Consider the following 23,440-nt stretch of genomic DNA (forward strand, 5'->3'; position numbering starts at 1 on the left):
AAATTGCACAAAAGCAGCTCAATAAAATATAAAATGGAAAGAAAGGAAGAGGTCAATAAATCAAAAGTGAAATATGATATAATATAAGCAGCTGTCCTTGTGGCAGCAGAGCTGAGATGTCAGACAAAATGCTCCACGCTGAGATGTTCAGGGTCACCCATTTGTTATCTAAAGCCATTAACCGGAGCCACAGTCATTTGTTGATGGAGGAATCCAAACAGCCTGTTTTGTATGTAAATGCTTGCTTTGTAAGTGCCTATAAATTTCACATAAATGCAGCAGAGCACAAAGCACAATGTTTGTTTGAATTGCGGCACTTCCGGGCCTCTTTAAATTGTGTCAAATGAAAATGTCAATGAGCACCAAAAGAGGATGAAAATAGTTGTAGAAAGGTGCTCTACCTGCATATTTGTGTTGGTGTGGATTTGAAAAAATATTAGGCAACTGATTTCTTTCTCAGGGTTAGTGGGAAAGATTGTGTTGACATCAGAGGTAGCAAGTGTGTTTCTCATGCAGGTCCAGACCTGCCTTAAATATTTTAAACCAGTTTGCCTGACATTTTGAGCGTTAGAACGACATGCTGAATGATTGAGTTTGTCCTCTGCATTCTCACCACTGCTAATCTACCACATGTTAACTTTGAGTATTCAAGTTTGTCTTTATCACATATAAACTGAATGGCTGAAAATTTTTTCTAGTTTTCATTCAAACAGTTGTGCAAAGGAAATCTAGACTAAGTTGAGTGGTTTAGATTAATATGTTTTGTGTAAAAGACATCACTTTTTACAAAAAAATAAAAATAAAATATTAGCATTAGAGGCTTTAAAATAAAATACTACAAGGAAGGAGTTTATGTATTTAGGAACTATATGATTTAACACATGTTATGGTAATTGTGATGAAAATATTTAATTTTTCTACCCTGAAGACTGTTAAGAAATATACTCTAAAACACTTCTTCAGTAAAGACTCAGAGAAGAGAAACACACAGAACGTCTTGCTAGCAAGGGCAGCCTCCAGCACTGAGGCTCGCGCTGAGAAACTGCCCCGGTCTTTATTTATACTTCAGTGAGTGTTTGTTCCTTACATTGGAATGTGGATGTGTGTGTGTGTGTGTGTGTGTGTGTGTGTGTGTGTGTGTGTGTGTGTGGGGTCAGAGTGTGGCCCCATAAACGACTTCCCTTAACCTGCTGGTCTGGAAAATCCAACAGTTCATCTATATGTAAAGAAGCACTTAAACTAAAACTGACATAGCTACGTTAATCCTACCGTAAAAAAATAAGACAAGGTACGACCTCTCCCATGCTCCTAGGGTGTGGGGGTGAACACCCTAGAATGTTACAGACCTCCTAGGATGAGACATTCTTTCAATATGCCACCAACTATATACTTCTACACACAAATGATTACATGCAGCATTCTACCATATGCAAACTTATATCATTAAAAGATTATACTGACTACTAAGTACAATTTTCCTGTTAACAAAGACCAAAAAGAAATAAAAACAACCAAACAAACAAACAAAGGGTTGTCAAAAATAACAAACTAGCAGCATCAGCGCAGAGAGACACAATCCTGCTGTTTCATCTGTGTTTGTGTGTGTGTGTGTGTGTGTGTGTGTGTGTGTGTGTGTGTGTAATGCATTCCAGTCTTAGTCACATGCAGGTCTGTGTATCTGTGGCAACAAAGGCTCTCATTGATTGAGAAGAAATAACTCATTCATTGTAATTCTCTCTCAATGTTTGTGAGTCTGTTTTTGTGTGTCCCGTACGGTACGTACACACTAGTCCTCACAGACGTCTGTCAGCATACCGCATACTGTCTAAACTAAAACAATGACAATATAAACTGATACTACATGAAACCATCATGTATGGTGCAGGGTAATCAAACTTGTTCTGTGTCTTTCCTCCCATAGTGTGTCGGGGAGGAGAACTGGGTCGATAGCCGGACAATTTACATTGGACATAAGGAGCCTCCTCCAGGAACTGAAGCTTTTATACAGCAAAGATTTCCTGACAACAGAATAGTCTCTTCAAAGGTCAGTGAAACACCCACCCACACAGATGCACACATATTCAAAGCAGGACTTGCTTCATCAGGATCTGCCTGCAATATCATGAGAGTTTAGAGGTGAAGAGGTGAAGCTTTAAAATCAATTATGATTTGAGCGCAGCATCAGTGTCTAAACAAAAGGACACAGCAGAACAGAGCTGTTAGTACTCCAGCACTATTCATGCTTTGTTTTTAAAGCGTGGGCGACCACTACTTGGTAATGGGACAAAGACCAGTGAATGAGCTGTTTTGGGAAAGAACACTCTGTGCTGTGTTTTAATTTCAGTGATCAGTTTAGACCCGCTCCAACTTTTTGAAAATGTCATATCTGTGGTTCGTAAAATATATATTGTATATTTACACTGGAATGCTTGATTATACCATCCCCCCCCCCCCCCCCGCTGTTAAAGCAAACAGCATCAGGGACTGGTAGAACCAGCTGGTATTTATGCTGGTTCCAACTGCTAAGCTGGTCTTGGAGTGGACTTTCTGTTGATTAATTCTGTCCCTCCAGTCTAAATGTCAGCTTGTTATAAACTGAGGCTATGCTGCATGAACATTAATTTTAGTTTTACAAGCTGTAAATGAAAGAAGCCTAGATTTCTGACCTGGATGTAATATTTGCATTGAGTCGTAGTATGAAGAAAGATTTTGCTGATATGGTCCAACTGGCATAACTATCTATAACTAAGTCTCACTTACTACAGCACGTTAACCAGGCCTCTCTCAACTGTTCATCACAGGTCCTTTGAGTGTTTGAGGTTTGAGTTTGTACCAATAAACATTATTTTACATGTTGCCAAGAAAAGCTTCCTCCTGCTGCCTGATTTAAAAAAACAAACAATAAAAGGAAAAAAGGAAAAAACATTTAGTAAACTCTACATTTCTCTGTTTTATAGCATATGTGTTCATGTGCAAAATTATGATTTCCTACCTATTACACGCAAAAACTACTGCAATTATTACTTTTAGGCGGGACTACTCTAATTCGTTATTATCAGGATGTCCTAAAAACTCCCTGGAAAGTGTTCAGTTAATCCAAAATGCTGCAGCAAGTGTACTGACAGGGACTAGAAAGAGAGAGCATATTTCTCCTATACTGGCCTATCTTCACTGGCTTCCTGTTAAATCCAGACTTAAAATTAAAATCCTGCTCCTCAAATACAAGATCTCACATCTTGAATAATCTGACCCCATCTTATCTTAATGACCTTATAGTACCATATCACCCCATTAGAGCACTTTGCTCTCACACTGCAGGCTTACTTGTTGTTCCTAGAGTATTTAAAAGTAAAATGGGAGGGAGAGCCTTCAGTTTTCAGGCCCCTCTTCTATGGAACCAGCTTCCAGTTTGGATTCGGGAGACAGACACTATCTCTACTTTTAAGATTAGGCTTAAAACATTCCTTTTTGTTAAAGCATATAGTTAGGGCTGGATCACGTGACCAATGTTCCCTCTAAGCTGAGCGCGTGAGCAATCGCGCACTGCTGACATGGTTTAACCACACAGAAAATCTCCGCTGCGCACAAAAAAAAAAAAATCCAGCCTGAATTGGAATTAAAGTAAATACATGTATTTATTTTATTTTGCTGATTTTCTGTGCGCGGAGACTGTGTCAGCAGTGCGCGATTGCTCACGTGCTCAGCTTAGAGGGAACAGTGCACGTGACCCTGAATCCTCCCTTAGTTATGCTGCAATAGGCTGCTGGGGGATTCCCATGATGCATTGAGCATTTTTTCTTCAGTCACCTTTCTCTTTTTTTTTTTTTTTTTTTTGCCTGTCCGGTTTGGTTCTTTTGCCATCAGAATTATTGTCTAAAGGCGAAGAAAGATGCCCAACGGATTTACTTTACCAAATTGACCATCCCAGCCTTGCCGTAATGGTCTATTTGATTCACCTTTTATTGTTTATTTTATTTATTTTTTATTTTCACTTGCTAGATACGGGACAGACTTGAATGAGGAAAAGAAAAGGGAGAAAGGAAGAGGGGGGAAAAACAGCGGAGAAGAGGGACTGGGATAAAGGGCAAAAAACCAAAAACCAACTAAATAAGCAGACAAAAAAATACATATATCAATCACCTGGATCACCTGTTGAGAAAGAAAAAAGAAAACAAGCAGAAGAAAACGAGAGCAATATAGTAAACAACATCACGATGATATATGGGAATATAACAGCAAATACTAAATATTAAACATTATTGTGCAGCACGTAATATCGACAGCGCACAGTGTGCTTTGCCAAAAAGGGTGTAGTTTGTGTGTGTGAGCACCCGTGTGTACACCTGTTCCTTCATGTAATGATCTGCTAGAGGGTGTGGGGGGGCCACAGCCCCGTCCACCAGGGCATGAAGCAGGTATGGAGGAGATCAAGACTCCAGACTTACAGTGGCCCCCAGAACACAAGAGACCAAGGAAGACCAACAGAGGGGCAGCTGCGCCACTATCCCAGAAAGAGCTTCAGTCACCTTTCTCACTCACTATGTGTTAATAGACCTCTCTGCATTGAGTCACTGGTTATTATTAATCTCTGGCTCTCTTTCACGCCATGTCTTTTGTCCTGTCTTCCTCCACTTACCCCAACTGGTCACAGCAGATGACTGGCCCTCTCTGAGAAAGTTCTGCTGGAGGTTTCTTCCTTTTAAAAGGGAGTTGAACTCAGCTGAACTCTTCTACTGGCTCACCACAAGGTTGTTGTCTCTCTCCTCTACTGTATATTTTGTACACTAATGACTGTCGCAGTACACAGGCCAACAGGCATTTCATTAAATATGCAGATGACACAGTCATTGGAAGCCTCCTTCATGGTGAAGAGGATTCCCATGGGTCTGTTGTGGATGAGTTTGTTTCATGGTGTGATCAGTCCTTCTTAATGATTAACACCTTGAAAACCAAGGACATGGTTATTGACTTCAGGAAGACATCCCCCCATCCTGCGCTAACAGTGGTAAATGGTGCAGCCATTGAACTGGTGGACAGTTATAAGTATTTGGGGGTTGTTCTTGTCCTAGTCTCTGTCCTTTGAGTAACATCTTGCTGCTACAGTGAAAAAGGTTCAACAAAGACTGTACTTTTTAAGGAGGTTGAGAGGTTTTAATGTTTCATCTGAAATGATGACTCTTTTTTATAAAAGTTTTATTGAATCTGTTTTAACTTTCTGTATCATTGCTTGGTACGGTAATATGTCCCTGAATAATAAGACCAGACTTAACAACCTGGTTAAAGTGGCGGGCAAGATTTCAGGGAGGTCTCAGGTCCAGCTTGTGGACTTTTATAACAGGCAGGTGCTGAGGAAGGCAACCTCTGTCCTGTTGTGTTCAGATCATCCTCTCTTTAATGATTTTCAACTGCTTCCATCAGGTCGTCGTTATAAAGTGCCTGCAGTGAAGACAAAGAGACATAGATTGTCTTTTGTACCTACTGCTATTATCATAGTTAATAACACTAAACCATAAGTGTTGTTGCCATTGCACATTGCACTTTTTTGATGAAAAATCTAGGTTGTTTTCTCAGGCTTGTATTATATTATATTATTTTGGTGAGTGTATGTGATGTGTTGGTTGTCTGTTTGTTTGTTTGTTTGGACGGACATACTGCAAATCAATTTCCCGTTAGGGACAATAAAGTTACCATTGACCATTGACCAAAGCACTTGCTCATAGGGGGTTATATGATTGCTTGGGTTTTTTTCTGTTGTATTATTGTACGGTCTTTACCTTTCAATATAAAGTGCTTTAAGGTGACTGTTGTTGTGATTTGGCGCTGTATAAATAAAATTGAATTGAATTGAATCTTGTCACTGTGCTGTCTTTGTTATTAGCAGCAGTACTTTTTTTTAATGCCAAAACCCAGTTAGTAATGGCACATTATGTTAGGGAATCTGGTCTTAAGCCTCTTTGCTTTTGTTTCCATTATCATGGATAGATGTTGATAACACTGTGGGATCTTTTTAAACTCTATATCTTTTTAATTAAACATAAGAAAATTTCTTGTTTCCAGTACACGTTTTGGAACTTCATCCCAAAGAATATGTTTGAGCAGTTCAGGAGAGTCGCCAACTTCTACTTTCTCATCATATTTCTGGTTCAGGTAAAACATTTTCTTGCTCACACTGACTGAACTTCACTACAAGGCTTCTGCAAAGCATGTTGTAAAGATAATTCATATTTTTCCTTAAGGGAGAGTTTTCCTTGTGTGCTGTTTATCTAGAGACGTCTGCTTTCTCTTGAATTTAATGGCACTTGCATCAGAAGCATACATTAGAAAAACTCAGCAGAAACATCTCTTTCTATGAATCATTATAGTCAATCAAAGAAATGTTTCACGTAGAAACATATTTTTCTTTATGCTTCATTATTGACATGTGCAGTTCAATATACAGAGAATGGTTTCTACCTTAAATTGCTCAAAGCTGGGAGACTCACACTAAAACTGTCGTGATAGACCAGAGGAAAAACGTGTATATGGGATTTCAGAGTGAGATGTCACTTTTACTATACTTATTCACCACTGTGAATAAGGGAACAGCTTAAAGTAGCTCCACTAATCATATTTATGTTATGTTTATATTTATGTTTAGTGCCATAAAGCTCAGACATGTTTTATTGCCTATTTACTGCTGTCTGTCATTTCTATATATTCTTCTTCCCCCGAAACCTTTTTTGCCGTTCATTTCTCTCTCTCACTGTATGTTCATGTGTGCGGTCACTTCAGTTGATTATTGACACTCCCACCAGTCCGGTCACCAGCGGACTGCCACTGTTCTTTGTCATCACAGTCACCGCCATTAAACAGGTGAGTTCACCTAATGTGACTGTTGACAGTAAACACTACACCAGCAGCCACACCTGCAGGCACACATGTTCACTTTTACATCCTCCTCTCTGTCTTCTCCTCTCTCTCTTAGGGTTATGAGGACTGGTTGAGACACAAAGCAGACAACGCTGTCAACCAGTGTTCTGTCCACGTGGTGCATCATGGCAAAGTGGTCCGCAAACAAAGCCGCAAACTCAGGGTGTGTGTGTGTGAAACCAGATAACTCACTCACCCCATCTAACAGAGCTTTGGTGCATTTGTTTTAGTGGCTCACACTGAGGAATTTTCCTGCTACTAAGCTCTCTGTACGTGTGTGTGTGTGTGTGTTTGCCTGCATTTAAAAGCAATTTAGCTTTAAAAGAACTTAGATTGATGTATGTTATGTAACGACATAAGACTGAAATGATATGAGCTTACTGCTGGTAAGTCATTAGGTGTGTTGCATTTGACTGCATTTTCCGTTCAGTGACTGTATTTCTCTACTAAAGTGCTGCTAGGACTCCTCACTGATATGCTCACTTAGGTGGTCAGAGCCAGGACGGTAGTGGCAAATTAGACCCCGGTGAATTAATTTAAATATGCAAAAAGCTCCAGCTGTTGGCTTCAAGGTATCAAGGCCCTGCATGTATTAGAAGTAAACATTTGTTGTCTCGGTCTGTGTGACAGGTTGGAGATGTGGTCTTGGTGAAAGAAGATGAGACTTTTCCCTGTGATCTCATTCTCCTCTCCTCGTCTCGAGATGACGGGACCTGCTTTGTTACTACAGCCAGCCTGGATGGAGAGAGCAGTCACAAGGTGTGCTGGATAAACTTAATCCACTTAAATATGTACTAGATGCATTATGATTTGCTGTGATTTATGTTTTTCTCTGTCCATTTATCCATTCATTCATCTAACTCTTAATCCATTCCCTTATTGCTTTTCTTATTTCCCTTCATCTCCCTTCCGCCCTCTGTCACCATGTGTCTTTAATACTTCTCCTCCTGTGTTGCCTTATTACTTACACTCCCATTATCTTTCTCTCTTTTTTCATTTACCCAACCATTTCTTCTGTTTTCCTTCCCTCTTCCAACCTAGACATATTATGCAGTTCAGGAAACCAAAGCTTACAACACAGAGAAAGAGGTGGACACGATCCATGCCACAATAGAATGTGAACAACCGCAGCCAGACCTGTACAAGTCAGTAACACACACACACACACACACACACACACACACACACACACACACACACACACACACACACACACACACACACACACACACTTGAACAAAGTGTTCTTGCAAAATAAATGTGCCTTATCTCAATTATTTTCCTACCCACACAGATTCGTGGGGCGTATCAACATCTACATGACCAATGAGCCAGTGGCAAGGTAAAATAACACAAAATATTACACTTTTATATTAAAGATCATTAAAGAAATCAGCATGTGTCTATTGTATTCACCCATCATTCAAAAATAAAATTCAAAACCATCCAGACATGTATTAAATTTCTTTGATGACAAAGTGTGATGCTGCTCAATCTTTCAAAGAAGATTTCGCATTTCTGCAGAATGACGACTTAGTGCGAAGCTTACTTGTTTATCTTAATTTGATTTAATTGAGCACAGCATTAGTTCACCTCAGCTGCAATGCCAGCAGATCAGCTGATAACAATCCAAGCCCCCATCAGCTGATGGCTCACCTGATACACCTCTGCATCCATTTGACAAATCTCTTATGGAGTACACTACTATTTTTCCTTTCCCTCAGTTGCTGCACTGCTGCAGGATGCTTTGAAATCCACTTTTACTCTGCAGCTGACTTTTTAAGTGCCATATCTGTTGTTCTTGAATTATGCTTTTCCTGTCTCTAGCTTTCTGTATATGTGCATGGAATGGTGGGGAATTCCCAGAACAGAGCCATGCTGCCAGATATAAAGTTCTTCAGATGGAACCTTATTTGCCTCTTACTAGATTCAAGATTCAAGATTCAAGATTCTTTATTTGTCACATGCATAGTTATACAAGTATAACATGCAGTGAAATATAATATAAAATAATAATAATAATAATAATAATAATAATAATAATAATAATAATAATAATAATAATAATAATAATACAATAATAATATTAGATCTTTTTGTTTGTGAAAGAAATACATGATTGTTTATCATCTGGACTATCTGCAGGCCGTTAGGATCAGAGAACCTGTTGCTCCGAGGAGCCACACTCAAGAACACTGAATATATCTATGGTAATTCTACACAATTAATGATAAATGTTAGAGATTACCTCAACTTTATACTTTTTAATATTCTTTTTTTTTAATGTACAGTGCAGCATTTTGAATGAGACTTTTCCTTTTCCCCCCTGTAGCTGTGGTCATCTACACTGGCATGGAAACCAAGATGGCTCTCAATTACCAGTCCAAGTCTCAGAAACGATCTGCAGTGGAAAAGTAAGCTCTTTTCGTTTCCTCCTCTTTCATTTTTATATTATATTATGAATTGTTTCTGAAAGGAGCCTATTAGCAACGATCAGTGCTCTCATGCAAGTTTCACAGTCTTTGGCTGTTTCTGTGCTAACCAGCTTAGATAATAACTGAAATTTTTCTTACCCGTCCTTAGAGCCATCTGTTCACTTCTCATGTCTTGGTTTATTCATTGAGACTTAAGCGTCTGTGTGTGTCTCTTTGGCTCGCTGCGCTGACTGGATCAATTTTCTTTCCATCTGGCGTAGACAGTGTCTTTGTATCCAGATGTATAAATGAGTGACTGTAGGTGGATTACATTCACACTTGCTCACTATGTGTGTCTCATTAACTCGTCGGCTCATTGACTCAGCTCAGAGTAAATGTCTTGTCTCAGCTGTTCCCCTTTTCAAGTTTGAAGATTCTGACGAGTATACTGAGTTGTTTTCCAAGTTACCTTTTACATGGTGGACTGGGTTGCAAGTTTTTTGGGGTTCTAGTGCTTTTATTTTTTTAGTTCCTGTTTGTTAAAATCGCCAAATAGCTGACCGGCAGTCAGAAATCTCTTATGGATTGTTTCTAACTCCCTTTCAAACTACTTTCATTTGCACCTGCACACACTTGTGCTTTTTACACTCTCAACCACAGTGGGAAATGGTACCAAAATAGTAGAAATAGTACCAGGGCCTCAAGCTCCGCCCCTTATTTTTTTGTGTTTGCACTCATGAGAACGTGTTATCACCAAGAGAAAAGAGGGATGAAACACAAGAAACACAATCATAGCAGTTCAACATGTGATACAAGACACTTAAGCACATGCTACACAAAGTCTAAAGCTTAGAACCTGTATATGTGAATTATATAAACATGTGATCTGCCACAAACTGCCATGCTCCATCTCTCCACTTAGTCATATTAAATTCTACTCTGGAGGTTGTGCGTAATCTTTCAGGGAAAGAATAAAGCACACAAGTCATAAAGACAGATCAATGCAGGAAAAATGTAATGAAGTCAATGGAATGTTTTAAGGGAGGCACAGACTCCTCCATCCTTGGCAGATAGTTTCCATAATCCTTTTTTTTCAAATGGGGTTTTCAATCCAAATTTTTGTCCACATTGTTCAAAGCAGATTAATGAAAAACTCATCTATCTTTCACTATCATGAAGAAATATGTCACAGATCTTTAACTTCTCCCTCTGCAGGTCAATGAATGCCTACTTGGTGGTCTACCTGTGCATTCTCATCAGCAAAGCTCTCATCAACACGGCACTGAAATACGTGTGGCAGTCCGACCCCAACAAAGACGAGCCCTTTTACAACCAGAAGACGGAAGTTGAGAGACAAAGACACGTTGTGAGTCTCGAATCCTGGAAAATAAAAATATTTCGATCCCCTCTTTATTGTCTCACACGTTCTTCGTTCTCCTCCTCCTCAGCTAATCAGGGCGTTCACAGACTTTTTGGCCTTCATGGTTCTTTTCAACTACATCATTCCCGTGTCCATGTATGTCACTGTGGAGATGCAGAAGTTCCTGGGCTCCTACTTCATCATGTGGGACGATGAAATGTTTGATGAGGAGCTGGGGGAGAGAGCTGTGGTCAACACATCAGACTTGAATGAGGAACTGGGGCAGGTAGCAAAGTGTACTTCACTCCGGGCAGAATAATGAGCAAAGAAACATTACTGTATGGAAAAGTGAGTTAGAGATAAGAATAAAAAAACACTTACCCTGCTTTCTTTCCAGGTGGAGTATGTGTTTACAGACAAGACAGGAACGCTAACAGAGAACAACATGGAGTTTATAGAGTGCTGTGTGGATGGACACGTTTATGTACCTCACGCTATCTGTAATGGACAGGTAAAACGTTCAGTCCCACTAGATTGATCTGTTAAGATATTCAGCTTCAGCCATGAACTTTTCTTACTACAAGTCTCATTCATACACAGTCCTACAAGCACTTTCTTTTCTGTGCTTAAGCACTTTGAGCCTGACGTTCACATAATCACACTGCAGTGGATGCACCGGGGGAAACTCAGTTCAGGGTTCAGGTATTTTGTCCAAGGATACTTTGGCATGCAGACTAGAGGATCAACGGATTGAACCACCAGCCTTCCAATTAGTAGATGTTGTGGGTGTTTCAGTGTATGCACGAAAGAACCACAGTTTGTATGGATGCAGCTTGCTAAAAAGACTTGCTGGATAATGTTGTGCATTTCTAAAGATACAAATAAAGGCACTCTAAAGGAGATTCCAAGGGTGGTTCAAAACCATTTTAATGATGCCACACTACTTCCATCCTTTATATACAGTCTCTTTGGACAAGGTAAAGATGGATCAATGTTTGTGATTGATTCATTTATAGCCATTCATTTATTTACAAAGAGTTCATATTTTTATGTAACGGAGGTGTAAAAATCAAATGACAGAAAGGCAACAGTTTAGGCCTATTTTAGGGTTTTTTTGTTTGTGTGTTTTATCTAATAAAAATCTGTGAGAAGAATGTAACATTCATGCGTTTAGTCATTTCTGTGTTTTCAATGGATTATTACAGATTTCCTGACAATAAAACTCCTGGGCATTGTGCGTTTAGTGTAATCATCTGTGTTCAGTGCTTAATGGTCATATGAGGAAATCAAATTGTGCCTGCAAGTCTTGCTGCTGTTTATTGAGCCATATGTCTATTTATGTTTGCCAAGTAACTGATCATGAGCATTAATTGACAAGTCAGCAGCTCATACAACCTTAAAAGTGCTGAACAGACGGTCTGTTGTAATTTTAGGAGGGTTGTTGTGTTGTAATATTATTACAATTTACTCCTTTTAACATAGGACTTCAAGCATCAGAGTAAAGGGGTTCCTGTCACATAAACATGGACATCGTGCTGTATATGTCAAGTCTTAGAATCAAGCTTTAATACTAAAATGCCATATGTACATATCATCGTAGGCTGTGTTTGATAACCAGTGACCCCCAGAGTGATCTGTGGTCTGTATGTCTGTAGGTGATGCCTGGAGCTGCCGGTATGGACATGATCGACTCATCCCCAGGTCCTGCAGCCAGGGTAAGTGCAGACTCGCTTTGAATGTGCGTTTGTGGTTCGTGCGAATGAGGGTAATCTAGTGTCGGCCGTTCACTGCAGGAGCACGAGGAGCTGTTTTTCCGGGCGTTGTGTTTGTGCCACACGGTGCAGGTGAAAGAGGAGGATACTGTAGATGGGATCAAACATGGCATTCACCAGGGCAAGTCCACTTCCTTCTACATCTCCTCTTCTCCTGACGAGGTTGCACTGGTGGAGGGCATGAAGAGGTGCAGCACACACACACTCACGTTGCACACAATGGCAGCAGTAATCGCTGCTGCATTCAGAAGAATTTAGTTTTCCCATTTTTCTATTTCTGTGTTTTGGACATTCATTTTATTCACTCCAATAATGGTTGTTCTGTGCTGCAGGCTCGGTTTCACCTATCTGAGGCTCAAGGACGGTCAGATGGAAATCTTAAATAGGGAGGATGAAGTTGAAAAGTGAGTGTGCCGCTTTAAGCAACGTTATTGTTCTCTGTGAACCTTGAAAATGAGATGACTATTGTTATTTTTATCTGTTTTTAACTTCTTTAATTGATAGTTGGCTATTATTTTTTCAGTAGCATTTGTGTGATTTTCTTCCTGTTTTTATCAGGTTTGAACTGCTAGAAGTTTTGACATTTGACTCAGTCCGACGGAGGATGAGCGTTATCGTCAAGGCCAGCACTGGTAATGCGCACAAAACTATATATGTATATTCTTTATATTGATTTCTATGTGTCTGTGTTTATGTTTTTCTTTAATCCGATCCTCTTTTTTTTCTGTGTATGCGTTTGAGCAGGTGAGGTTTATCTCTTCTGTAAAGGTGCAGACTCCTCTATCTTCCCAAGGGTCATCTCAGGCAAAGTGGATCAGGTCCGAGCACGAGTGGAGCAAAATGCAGTGGTGAGAGAGCACAAACACACACACACACACACACGTGCAGGCTCACTCTCATCTTTCTCATATCGTTATAGGCTCATACAATATAACAGGAAGTTGTTTTTTCCTGAAAGATCGTGGCTCAAGAGTTTGGAGTTCGCCTTATAGTCGGAAGGTTGCCGGTTCGAGCCCCGGCTTGGACAGTCTCGGTCGTTGTGTCCTTGGGCAAGACACGTCACCTGTTGCCTACTAGTGGTGGTCAGAGGGCCCGGTGGCGCCAGTGTCCGGCAGCCTCGCCTCTGTCAGTGTGCCCCAGGGTGGCTGTGGATACAATGTAGCTTGCCAGCACCAGTGTGTGAATGTGTGTGTGAATGGGTGGATGACTGGATGTGTAAAGCGCTTTGGGGTCCTTAGGGACTACAGGCCAATTACCATTATCTAAGTTCTTTGCATGGTTACAGTTTACACAACCACATGAGAAGCATCATGTAGTTCCAGTAAACAGAACTTCTTTCTAGGTGGATCTGGTGTGGCCTTTAATTGACAAAAGCACAAGTCTATTTGTTTTTTTACATTTTTTATTAACATGTATTTAATAATTGTATCAGCACAGTCTTTCTATCTGTGGGACTGGCGTAGGATTTGGTCAGAAGATGGAAAGAAGAAGATTTCTTTAAATACTGAACAGAACCATAAACAGTGATGGACTCTGCATACTGTTTTCTTTATACACCCACAAAATCCTTGTGGGAAAAGTAGGAAATGCTAATAAGTAGACAGATAGTAAGAGAGTGCACCTAACTAAGCAGTCAACTGCAAAATCTCATAATGACTTCCAAAGTGCGAAAATAAATATCGCAGTCTGAATAAGACTATTTAAAGTTCAGTTTACACATGAAAATACCACGATAGCTTCAATTCGCATGCAGTAAAAAGCAGACGAGTGACACAAATGTTGCTGTGGTTGCAGCTACAGATAAATCACAGGTTTCTTTGGAAACTGAAAAATATGTGGTGAGTGTTGTACTAGTGAGGCTGAATGGGTAGTTGGCATCCACCCACCATACACTCACATTCAGAGGCTGTATTCAAGAAACAGTGTTTTATGTAGATTCGTTTTTATTGAGTCTTAAATATATACCAGCCTGACCTTGTGTGAATCTCTGTTCTCCACCAGGAGGGTTTGAGGACACTTTGTGTTGCCTATCGCTCTCTGAGCCCAGAACAGTACGAGGAGGTTTTCCAACTGCTGAACAGAGCTAAGTTAGCATTACAAGACCGAGACAAACAGCTGGCAGAGGCTTACGACCTCATCGAGAAGGACCTGATACTGCTGGGAGCAACTGCTGTCGAGGACAGGTGCTGAATTTTTTTTGGTATTAAGGACACCTAAATGACAAATTATATCAACATCCTGCACTTTTTTTTTCATCAAAGGTTTTCCTGTACAGCTGGTAGCTTGGCAACATAACCACAATTTACATTGCATGCTGTTGTCATTTCAGTTATTTGTCCTTCTCAGTGCAAATTTTACGTGAAATGCCCTTTCAAAAATTACACTTATGCACCTTTTTTTCCTATAAATGTCTAAACCTCTTCAGCTCAAGTGACTCTTAACATTACAGTAATTCTGTGTCTGCTGCCATGGACAGTGCTGTCCTAGTTCTGAGTGAACCAAAGTGAGTGAGGGAAAGTGGCAGTTTAACCCTCCAATCACACACGTGCCACTAAGGCAATTATAGTGCAGGCTTAAAACTACTTGTCAGCCCAGAGGGCGTTTCACCCATCCAGCACAGAGAGGAAATAATCCACGTGCTGGAGTACTGCACAGTTGAGCTGTTGTTGAATAAAAGGCAAAGAGAAATAAAACAAACCTATTTATTTAATGCAGCTAAAAACATGCCACCTCTTGTTTCTTGGCTGCGTACCAGGCTACAGGAAAAAGCAGCAGACACCATTGAGTCTCTGCACAAAGCTGGTATAAAGGTGTGGGTGCTGACAGGAGACAAGATGGAGACTGCAGCTGCAACGTGCTATGCCAGCAAGCTGTTTCATCGCAACACCCAAATCCTGGAGCTGACCACCAAACGCACTGAGGAGCAGAGCCTTCACGACGTCCTGTTTGAATTGAGCAGGACGGTCCTTAGGCAGCATGGGGGCATGACCCGGGACACCTTCTCTGAGTGGGTATTATGTTCACAGCATGCTTCAGACAGTGTCATCCTGCAGTTACTCGTATTTGACAGGTTTTGTGTTTTTTTCCCAGGCTATCAGGTGATTGCACCGACTATGGTCTGATCATTGACGGAGCTACCCTCTCTGCTGTAATGAGGCCCGGCCAGGAGGGCTCAAACTCAGGGAATTACAAAGAGAAATTCTTGGAAATCTGCCGGAACTGCAGTGCCGTGCTCTGCTGTCGAATGGCGCCACTTCAGAAAGCACAGGTACGAAGGCCATCTGTACTCTGAGTTTAACTGTGAAACAGATGTTCTCACTCATGTCATTAAGATTCAGATGGACGCTAAGCTGAAATCCACAACCTGCAGATTGTCAAGTTAATCAAAGCCTCGGAGGAGCACCCAATCACGCTGGCCATTGGAGACGGAGCTAATGATGTCAGCATGATCCTGGAGGCCCACGTTGGTATTGGTTAGTATTCTGTCTATTCCTATGCAACATGCCACACTCTGGTAAAGTTTGTTTCCTTCTTAATACAGTTTCAATTTGAAGAAACTAGAAATTCTTAAAAGCAGCCCCTTGTGTACAGAAGTCAGCAGTGTGTACAGCACCTGCATTCACACAAAATCCTTTTCCACACAAAAACTGTACTTTTGAATTTCCAAAACTACATTTATGCAGAAGTGTTAAAACTGTTAGAACCATACTATTATCATTGCAATAATACTTTGCCCTGTAAATGGTCACAACGCAGGCATTATGGGTAAGGAGGGTCGCCAGGCAGTGAGGAACAGCGACTACGCCATCCCGAAGTTCAAACACCTCAAGAAGATGCTGCTCGTCCACGGACACTATTACTACATACGCATCTCTGAACTTGTACAATATTTCTTCTACAAGGTAGTCGCCCTGAACATGTTTTGAGTTTACTTCTTTTTAAAACTTTATATAGTTTTTTAAATTTGTTTTAAGATGATTGTAATTGCGGAGTCTGTGGCTTTAGCCTAAGTGTGCAGGAATGCTTTGTGTGAGATTTAATTTATTAATTTGTTTAGTTCATTAATTTTCATATTTTTGATATTTATACTCTATAAAATTAGCGTTCAGCAACAAAAAGACCTGTACACATTTAAATTGTTGTTCTTTCTTTTCGCAGAATGTCTGTTTCATTTTCCCCCAGTTCCTCTACCAGTTCTTTTGTGGCTTCTCACAACAGGTGTGCACTCACAAAACCTAAATACCATAAAAACAACAAGAACAAAAATACTAACACGGCTCTCTTTCCCAAACCCCAGCCGCTGTATGACACGGCTTACCTGACTCTCTACAACATCAGCTTCACCTCGCTGCCCATTCTGCTCTACAGTCTCATCGAGCAGCACATAAATATGGACATCCTGAAGAAAGACCCTTGTCTCTACAGGTGGATTTCTGTTTAAGATTGTCATGTCAGAAATGTGTCGTTTAGTAAGACTGAAAATCGACCAGCTGGATCGACTCTAATATCACATGTTCTTCAGGAACTTGTTCTCATGACATGAAAATTAGAAAAAGAAATTATCTCCATGTTTCAGTAATCCAGTCTTCTGCAGCAGATAATGAACCATCTGTTTTATACAAAGCAGACTGCGTGGTAGTTGGATTCTTCCGGAGATGTACTGTAACAAGAACAGTGTTGAGTTAAAGTCGTCTAAGCAACAGAAAATATAAATATTTCAATAATTCTTTAGACACTTTATACACGGCCTCCAGGTGCAAAGTAATAGCAGATGATTTGGTGTTTTACTCTGATTAATTTATATTTACATTACAGTTTATTTTACATCCATCATATGGCAGATAACCGCCTTCTTGGATTTGGTTTTGCATGTGTTCAGAGTTTGAAAAGCTACGTTTTTAGCTTTACTCTTAAGTTGTATTCTTCCAAAAAAGAATCAACCTTTCCCACAAACAATGACGCTGTCTGTATCGATGTATGTATTATACTATTAGAGACTCATTGGCTGTGAGGCAGGCAGTGTACTGTGATATTAATCTATAAACATGTGATCTCTGTTCTGTATATCTACACAGAGATATTGCTAAGAACTCTTTGCTGCGGTGGCCCACCTTCATATACTGGACAGTCTTGGGCGTTTATGATGCCATTGTGATGTTCTTTGGTGCTTACTTCCTGTTTGACAACACCACCTTCACCAGCAATGGACAGGTAATAACCATGTGGCTTTGACAGGCTCTTTAATTGAAACAAGGAGAAAAAGGCCTGGAAAATATTTAAAGTAAAGTTCAAAGTAAAGGAAAAATAGTAACTGCCTATTTTATCTATAGGCTACTTCAGTTTTCCACAAGCTCCATCTGTTTTCTGTTTGTCATCTGACTTTTTAGTCTTCTTGTGGTGTTTGGGGTTAGTTAGGGAACATAGTGACAGTGTTTTAGGTCTCAGCTTGTTCCTCAACCACATTTTGCTCTGTAAGCAAAATGGATTTACTTTTAAATATACTGGCTGTACTGTGCTTTGCTGACAGGTTTTAATGGCCTGGCTAATGCCTGACACGTAGCTTATTGTATTGCTTGCAGAAACTGATCAAGTTGTAGCACAAACTAACATTAACCCTGTAGTGTAAATGGATCTGGTATTATAAATGTGTTTTCCTGACACTGCACATTATTGTGTTTGAAAAAGTAACTATCTGGTAGTTACATGTAGTTATGAGATAATTATGGTCAAGTAATTTCTCATAATAATGACCTTGTACTGGATGGTTATTTATGTCACTTGAAAATGCAGGTTGTTGGCTGATAAAGTTTGAAGACTATTTTGTCTTTTAGTAAATAATATTTAATGTCAGTTGGATAATTATATATATATAGATGTTTAAGTAAAATCTGATGACGTGTGGTTTATATCTAAGGCCTTATTTAGACTTCTGCGGGAAATCTTTTTAGAGCCCATAACATAACCTACATAAGTGGCCGATGCTATTGGCAGGATTCACACTCGTGCTGGTGCATTATGTGGTAATTACCATGTGATCGTGTCCCAGATAAAATACTGGGATTTTTTTCCTTCCCACCGAGGTCCACGCCAGGTTACGCCATAGGCTTTAGCGGGGTTTGCGGTTACGCTGCAGGTAACAGCATAGATTTCCCGCTGAAGCATAAATCTCTAGTAAGACACGACAGCATGGCGGGGTTCCCATCATCTTCCTCTCTGTTCTCTATTTGGTTTGTTTAATTTCTCAAGCTGCATTACTCTCCCAGAAACATGTTGAACTGTTTTTGAGTTGCTTGATTTCACTTGGGTTTTCTTCTTCTTTTTTTTTGCATCCAATTCTTTTCAATTTTTTTCCTTTCAGCCATAAAACTGTTTATGTTATTATGATTTTCTTCTGGTCACATGCTCTTCTTCTTCCTATCCTCTTACCTTTGTGTTGCTTTTTCTTTTTGCTTCTCTTTCCTCCTCCCAGCTAATGACAACCAACACACAGATGGTAAGCCTGTCGCTGTCTCTCTGTCGTCTCTCCTTAGTTTCACTTCCCTGTTTCGCCACCGTCACACAGCCTGATACAAACTGCTGTTCATCTCATGTCCGGCCCTCAGTGCTTGCTGTAGATACGTCAGCTGTAGGCTTTTCTGTAGTGACTCTCTGTTTCCCAGACCCATGCTCATGTGTCCAGCTGTCAGTGACCAAACACCTTAGTTATACATCCTGTGTGCTTTGTTTGTGGCAGATGTTAGGCATAAGTGCTCCTGCTTCCATTATGTAACAGTTAGAGATCATTGCCTAAAGCATTACAACTTTTTATAGGATTACTTATAAACACATAAACAGGAAGCAAATCTGAAGCTTTTGAAATGTTAGAAAAAGAAAAGGTGAAAGAAAAACATTGAAATGCATCTGATCAATGATAAAAATCATTTTTCTGCCTCATGCGAGTGTTTCTGTAGCGCTACAATTTATGTTGTAATGTATCTGATAGTAGCTTGTACTATACTTGTACTAACAATGTAAAAATCAGAGCTGCATTTGGAAGCTGCCTCTGAAAAGCTTTTATTTTATCATTTCATGCTCATCATTTTTATTTTTTAACTTTATTTATCACGGTTCACCCAAGGTGCCTGTTTTTAGCAGAAGTATAGTGTAGCCCAAGCAGTTAGATGACCTTCAGTGTACCCATACTTTAAATTTTATGATACTAGTTCATTTTTGGTTTTGGGCTTCATCTTATTGCCACAGGCCTGTGAAAAAAGAAAATCATGCAACGGTCACTTCTCAGTTATGGTGTACTAGAATCACTATGTTCCCCATGTACCTCTTAATATAACACCTCCGAATAATTACAATAAAGGGAAAATATGCCAGTTTTAGTGCTGCACAAAATGCTGAAGGAGCTCATTGTGTAAGTTGTAGTGAAGAAGCTGCCCTGCATCGTGGTGGTCTTAAATGTGCACGATGACTTTTTTAGTGTTCATGTAAAAGGGTTTCACTCACAGAAGAGACTGATAGGAATATTCAGCTATACAATCACATCATCCTCCTGTTTTCCATCCATCAGTCATCTGATAACCAGCTCCTCACCTGAATGTTGCTACCTGAGCACACTGCCATCTGTTTGATTGATTGATTCCTTACTTGAATATGTCAACTTTTACCTCGTAGCCTAGTCATGTCATCTGAAAAGCATGTTAACGCAGGTGTGCTGAGCATTTAAGTACTGAATAAGCACAAGTCAAATTATTTACTTTAACAGGTGCTTAGAATCTGTTCACATCAAACATACAATAAAATAAATAAAACAAAAAAACAAGAAGTTGAAAGTGTTTCATGCACAAATCTCCTGATCAATAACAGCAGCTGCTTTTTTACCTTCTGCAGATGTTTGGAAACTGGACATTTGGGACACTCGTCTTCACTGTGCTAGTCTTCACTGTTACATTCAAGGTAACCACACAGACACATCAGAACATCACAGAAACACCCAGGCAAGTCTGGTTCCAGTCTCACTTCCATCGTCTCTGTGTCGTAGCTGGCCCTAGATACTCATTACTGGACTTGGATCAATCATTTCGTTATCTGGGGCTCACTGATCTTCTTTGTGGTATTCTCCCTGCTGTGGGGTGGAATCATCTGGTATGATTAAAGAAATATTTTTGTATTTAAATGTTTACTTGATGTAAAACTGTGTCAGTCAGAGTGACGTTTTATTAGATGTTTTATTGCATTTGTTTTCATGCAGTCGTTTCCTCTCTTACAGGCCATTCCTCAACTACCAGAGAATGTACTATGTGTTCATGCAGATGTTGTCCAGTGGCCCAGCCTGGCTCAGTATAATCCTTTTGATAACAGCCAGTCTGTTGCCAGATGTGGTGAAGAAGGTCATATGGAGGACACTGTGGCCCACCACTACTGAGCGCATACAGGTGGGCACAAATGCTTGCAGAAATAGAGAGTAGTTGCATAAATAAAAAAAACAAATCTTTTTTAAAGTATTATGGATATTTTGGAATAATTGCAGTAATGCAAGAAGACTGATGACCACACATCCCGTAAATATTTTGCTTCCTGCCAAAGTAGGACGTGTTCGTTAACCATTACTTCATTTGTTCTTCAATAAAGGTCGCTGCTTCTTTTCTACATGAATATTAATAATGAAAAATGCAAGAAAGCTCAGTTTACACAGGTCAAACAGCGCCCCCTGCCTTTTGCAAGGCAGAAATCAATTTTGTGTATTTACCTACAAGCTACCTGCGTTTACTGTTTATTATTCACTGGGATGTTTCAGTTCCTGACATGTCGAACTGACAATTGTGGGTCAGCAGAGGTATGCAGGGTGTGGCTACATCCCTGCTTTGGTAGTTAAGCCTCTGTGTCTGTGTGCAGCGCTCCTTTAATTTTTAAGAGGAATGCGCACAATAGTGTGTATTTTTTTTAGCGGTTAACACTCAGAGTTCTGTGTTTTATTAATGGAGAATAAGAACAGTGTCCTCTGCTGAACCAGGAGTGCCTCTAAAGGCATTAATTGTTAATGGGTTGCAGTGTGGAAATGTGCATTAGAGTTTCATAAACAGTGTATAAAAGAAGGAAAATTGCAATCGAAACTTTATTTCAGAGCAGTTTTGAAAATGAACATTAAATAATGCTGCACAGTAAGAAGGAAGAAGGAAAGATGGGATAAAAAAAACATCCTGCTTATGTAAAAAAGAGAATAAACTCAAAGCTATGGACTGATTTCAACTCTGAGGCGCTGAAAGAGCAGCGTTAACAGCAGTTATTTATCTGATGCATACTGATTCATCAGGACTGAAAGATTGGACCAGAAAAACACGATTAGGTGTATAAACACTGACATGTGGCTCAGAAATAATGAATGGCAGAAGGCATTCATTAGCAGCAAAATACTGAAATATTCAGTATTCCACTGAAAGTTGACAGAAGAAATTATGTCCATAAAAAAACAAGACGATATAATGATACATAATATATGAAGCACTGGGATCCAGTTACAGTGGAGTTACTGAAAAACACAACACAAATGTTTTTGTATGAGTAGGTGCATTGCATGGATAGCACTAGATGAGTGATGTCAGCCTTTCTGGGAAGGCTGCAGTGCAGTCTGCTTCACTTCCTTTTCCTACAGATGCTAATTATTTCTCCCTCTACATCCCAAACTCATTTTCCTATAACCTCCCTGATAACTGTGGTTGTGGAGAGCTAATAACCATCACCAAAGACTTTCCAGTATGATCCAGTCTCTCCTGAGAAGCCTAAGAAGAATGTTTACATGCTGCTGTCTATCTCATAAACTGATCATGTGGCATTTTGGAAGATCTGACATGTTTCTTTCCCAGCTGTAACTCTTCCCTGCCTTTGTTCACCCCTCCTGATCTCTTGCTTCCTCCTCCTTCTCCCTCTGTGGTTCTCCTCCCTGGCAGACTAAGCGTCGGTGCCTTGCCTCCGAGCCTTCCACCATCTTTATGCTGTCTCAGACCTCCAGCAGAATCAGTTTCTAACCCAGCCCTTCTGTAGGTGACCCTCAGCCTTTCCTACTGTCTCGTCTTTCTCTTTATTTTCCTTTCAGTCTGTATCCTGTTACTTTGTCATTTCCACTGTTTTGCATGAAGTTACAGTCTTATCTGACTGCATGCCTTTGCATCTACATCTTGATTCAGTGTGGCCTTAATCACCTTTTGTTTTAGAAACCACTCTTACTTTGATGCTTCAATTTTGAGTCCTTATGGTAGATGTGTTTGTCTTCAAATGTGTGTGTGTGTGTGTATATTTGCAGCAAGGGAGAGATAATAAAAGGTATGAGAGGGCCCTGGCCTACATGAGCTCTGATTCCTTGTTGATGGAGTAGCTGTCACAGAAGCCTACAGGGCTTCAGCACGGTAAAATGCACACGTTGCTGCTGTGTGATGGTGGGTTAACTGGTGTGGTTTGACTTTGGGTTGTTGTATTTGACTAACACAAGGGTTGGGGTGTGTGCTTTATTTGTATGAAGGTCCTAAAAGCTCAACCATTTTCTTCAGGTATTTCAACTGACTTTACTTCCAGCTGGGTGATTTCTCACATGGAGCTTTAGCACCATCTAGTGGTATAATGTGTTGCTACAGAGACAGAAAAGTAATATTTGCAGAGGAAATGAACGCATGTTTAGCTTTTTGTTGACATTTGCATGTTTTTGGTGTTTATGATTTATTATTTTTTTGTTGCTCTTAACATGCTTGCTTTTAAACCTGAACAGAATGGATGGAAAATTTAACCTCACAGCTGGCAAATTAAACTAAAGGAAATGAAATACTTTATTCATTTAAAAACAACTGAAGCTTGAGGATGTAGCATTGTGCCCAGGATCAGGTGCCTGCAGTATGCAGATGTATTCATATTTGTTAGTGTTAGGTAATAAATATATAATCTTAAATGCTTATATGCTGATTATATTGGTTTATATAAGAGAGGCCCAGACTTAGTTATAATGAGCA

General features: G+C 39.9%; 1 protein-coding gene across 2 annotated transcripts in view; it reads left to right on the plus strand.

Moving 5' to 3' along the window:
• The window catches only part of atp11a (ATPase phospholipid transporting 11A), a 54,018-nt gene that overhangs the window by 25,011 nt on the left and 5,567 nt on the right, over positions 1-23,440 (plus strand). Inside the window, exons 2-31 of one of the 2 annotated variants that reach the window (XM_085447755.1) lie at positions 1,922-2,044; positions 6,058-6,147; positions 6,772-6,852; positions 6,965-7,072; positions 7,540-7,668; positions 7,951-8,054; positions 8,204-8,251; positions 9,055-9,119; positions 9,242-9,323; positions 10,539-10,689; positions 10,772-10,969; positions 11,081-11,194; positions 12,339-12,398; positions 12,477-12,643; positions 12,788-12,859; positions 13,014-13,087; positions 13,200-13,303; positions 14,457-14,638; positions 15,211-15,462; positions 15,546-15,723; positions 15,826-15,928; positions 16,212-16,357; positions 16,614-16,673; positions 16,753-16,880; positions 17,531-17,666; positions 18,925-18,948; positions 20,334-20,399; positions 20,485-20,588; positions 20,713-20,878; positions 22,391-22,480. In XM_085447755.1, coding sequence (XP_085303881.1) covers positions 1,922-2,044; positions 6,058-6,147; positions 6,772-6,852; positions 6,965-7,072; positions 7,540-7,668; positions 7,951-8,054; positions 8,204-8,251; positions 9,055-9,119; positions 9,242-9,323; positions 10,539-10,689; positions 10,772-10,969; positions 11,081-11,194; positions 12,339-12,398; positions 12,477-12,643; positions 12,788-12,859; positions 13,014-13,087; positions 13,200-13,303; positions 14,457-14,638; positions 15,211-15,462; positions 15,546-15,723; positions 15,826-15,928; positions 16,212-16,357; positions 16,614-16,673; positions 16,753-16,880; positions 17,531-17,666; positions 18,925-18,948; positions 20,334-20,399; positions 20,485-20,588; positions 20,713-20,878; positions 22,391-22,468 — 3,393 coding nt within the window. In that variant the 3' untranslated portion in view covers positions 22,469-22,480. The remainder of the gene's footprint in view (positions 1-1,921; positions 2,045-6,057; positions 6,148-6,771; positions 6,853-6,964; positions 7,073-7,539; positions 7,669-7,950; positions 8,055-8,203; positions 8,252-9,054; positions 9,120-9,241; positions 9,324-10,538; positions 10,690-10,771; positions 10,970-11,080; positions 11,195-12,338; positions 12,399-12,476; positions 12,644-12,787; positions 12,860-13,013; positions 13,088-13,199; positions 13,304-14,456; positions 14,639-15,210; positions 15,463-15,545; positions 15,724-15,825; positions 15,929-16,211; positions 16,358-16,613; positions 16,674-16,752; positions 16,881-17,530; positions 17,667-18,924; positions 18,949-20,333; positions 20,400-20,484; positions 20,589-20,712; positions 20,879-22,390; positions 22,481-23,440) is intronic. The other variant, XM_085447754.1, reaches the window with a different exon arrangement.

This window comes from Copadichromis virginalis, linkage group LG23 (genome assembly GCF_057382275.1).
Source record: "Copadichromis virginalis isolate Kocher_CV1m ecotype Utaka linkage group LG23, C_Virginalis_male_GT1.1, whole genome shotgun sequence".
NCBI classification, from domain to species: domain Eukaryota; kingdom Metazoa; phylum Chordata; class Actinopteri; order Cichliformes; family Cichlidae; genus Copadichromis; species Copadichromis virginalis.